Raw genomic sequence first — 851 nt, 5'->3', positions numbered from 1 at the left:
CTGCCCACGGGAAGGAAACAACACGAATTCACACTTAGCTGTCGGTACTTGAGCTCTGCTGCAAGAAATCACGTCCTGAATACAACATCGATATCATCCTTTAAGGTATACAAAGCAGTTATTAACATAAAATTTGTCTATTGACAACATGCTTTATCACAGTTTTCCAGACCACACCAACCAAGTCCATGTCTACAAGCTCCTGTGTCCGTACCTCTGCACACGTGGGGTGGATCCCAATGGTGTCGTTCAGCAGCTGCTTTGTGAGCCCACACTTCATGGCGGCTGCAAATCCTTGGGTGATCTCACCGGCCTTCGGTCCAAGGACGTGAAATCCTATCACCCGATCCTTCCAAAGGGAAGCCAGTAGGTTAAGGATCTGAATAGGAATCTCGTCATCCCAAGTTCACCATTGAAACTGACAGCAACTCCCACAGAAAAGCACTTCTAACGCTGAACTGAGCAGAGAACACCACCATGAAACCGTGCCCTGCGAGAATCTGTTAGGTGAGCCAGTAAATGCACATCCTGCGTTAACATGCACTCAGATTTACCGGAATGAACAATTAACCTGCTGCACGAAGGAGTCTGTTAGTATGATGGACATTTCTGCATTACACTGAGATAGCGCTAAACGACAACACGACAAATCCCAACTAACAGCCAAGGCTGGAATAAGTCTAAGTTCCGAGGCAGCAGGCGCTACTCCCAGCCCAGGATGCAGGCTGCCAGGCTCCGAGGCGGCTCAGCAGACACCGAGGAGTGGCCGGCGGCCCCTGCTCCGCACCCCAGGGACCGCGAGCCGCAAGGACGCGCGGCTCTCGTCCCTGCGCGCATGCAGGCCCGGGGGA

General features: G+C 52.2%; 1 protein-coding gene across 1 annotated transcript in view; it reads right to left on the bottom strand.

Annotated features, from left to right (window-relative positions):
• The window catches only part of TXNRD3 (thioredoxin reductase 3), a 42219-nt gene that overhangs the window by 152 nt on the left and 41216 nt on the right, over positions 1-851 (bottom strand). The window contains exon 15 of the mRNA XM_059940620.1: positions 215-349. Coding sequence (XP_059796603.1) covers positions 215-349 — 135 coding nt within the window. The remainder of the gene's footprint in view (positions 1-214; positions 350-851) is intronic.

Source organism: Balaenoptera ricei, chromosome 11 (assembly GCF_028023285.1).
Source record: "Balaenoptera ricei isolate mBalRic1 chromosome 11, mBalRic1.hap2, whole genome shotgun sequence".
In the NCBI taxonomy this organism is placed as follows: Eukaryota; Metazoa; Chordata; class Mammalia; order Artiodactyla; family Balaenopteridae; genus Balaenoptera; species Balaenoptera ricei.
The sequence above is the reverse complement of the archived record's forward strand: the minus strand, read 5'-3'. Positions and strand labels throughout refer to the sequence as shown.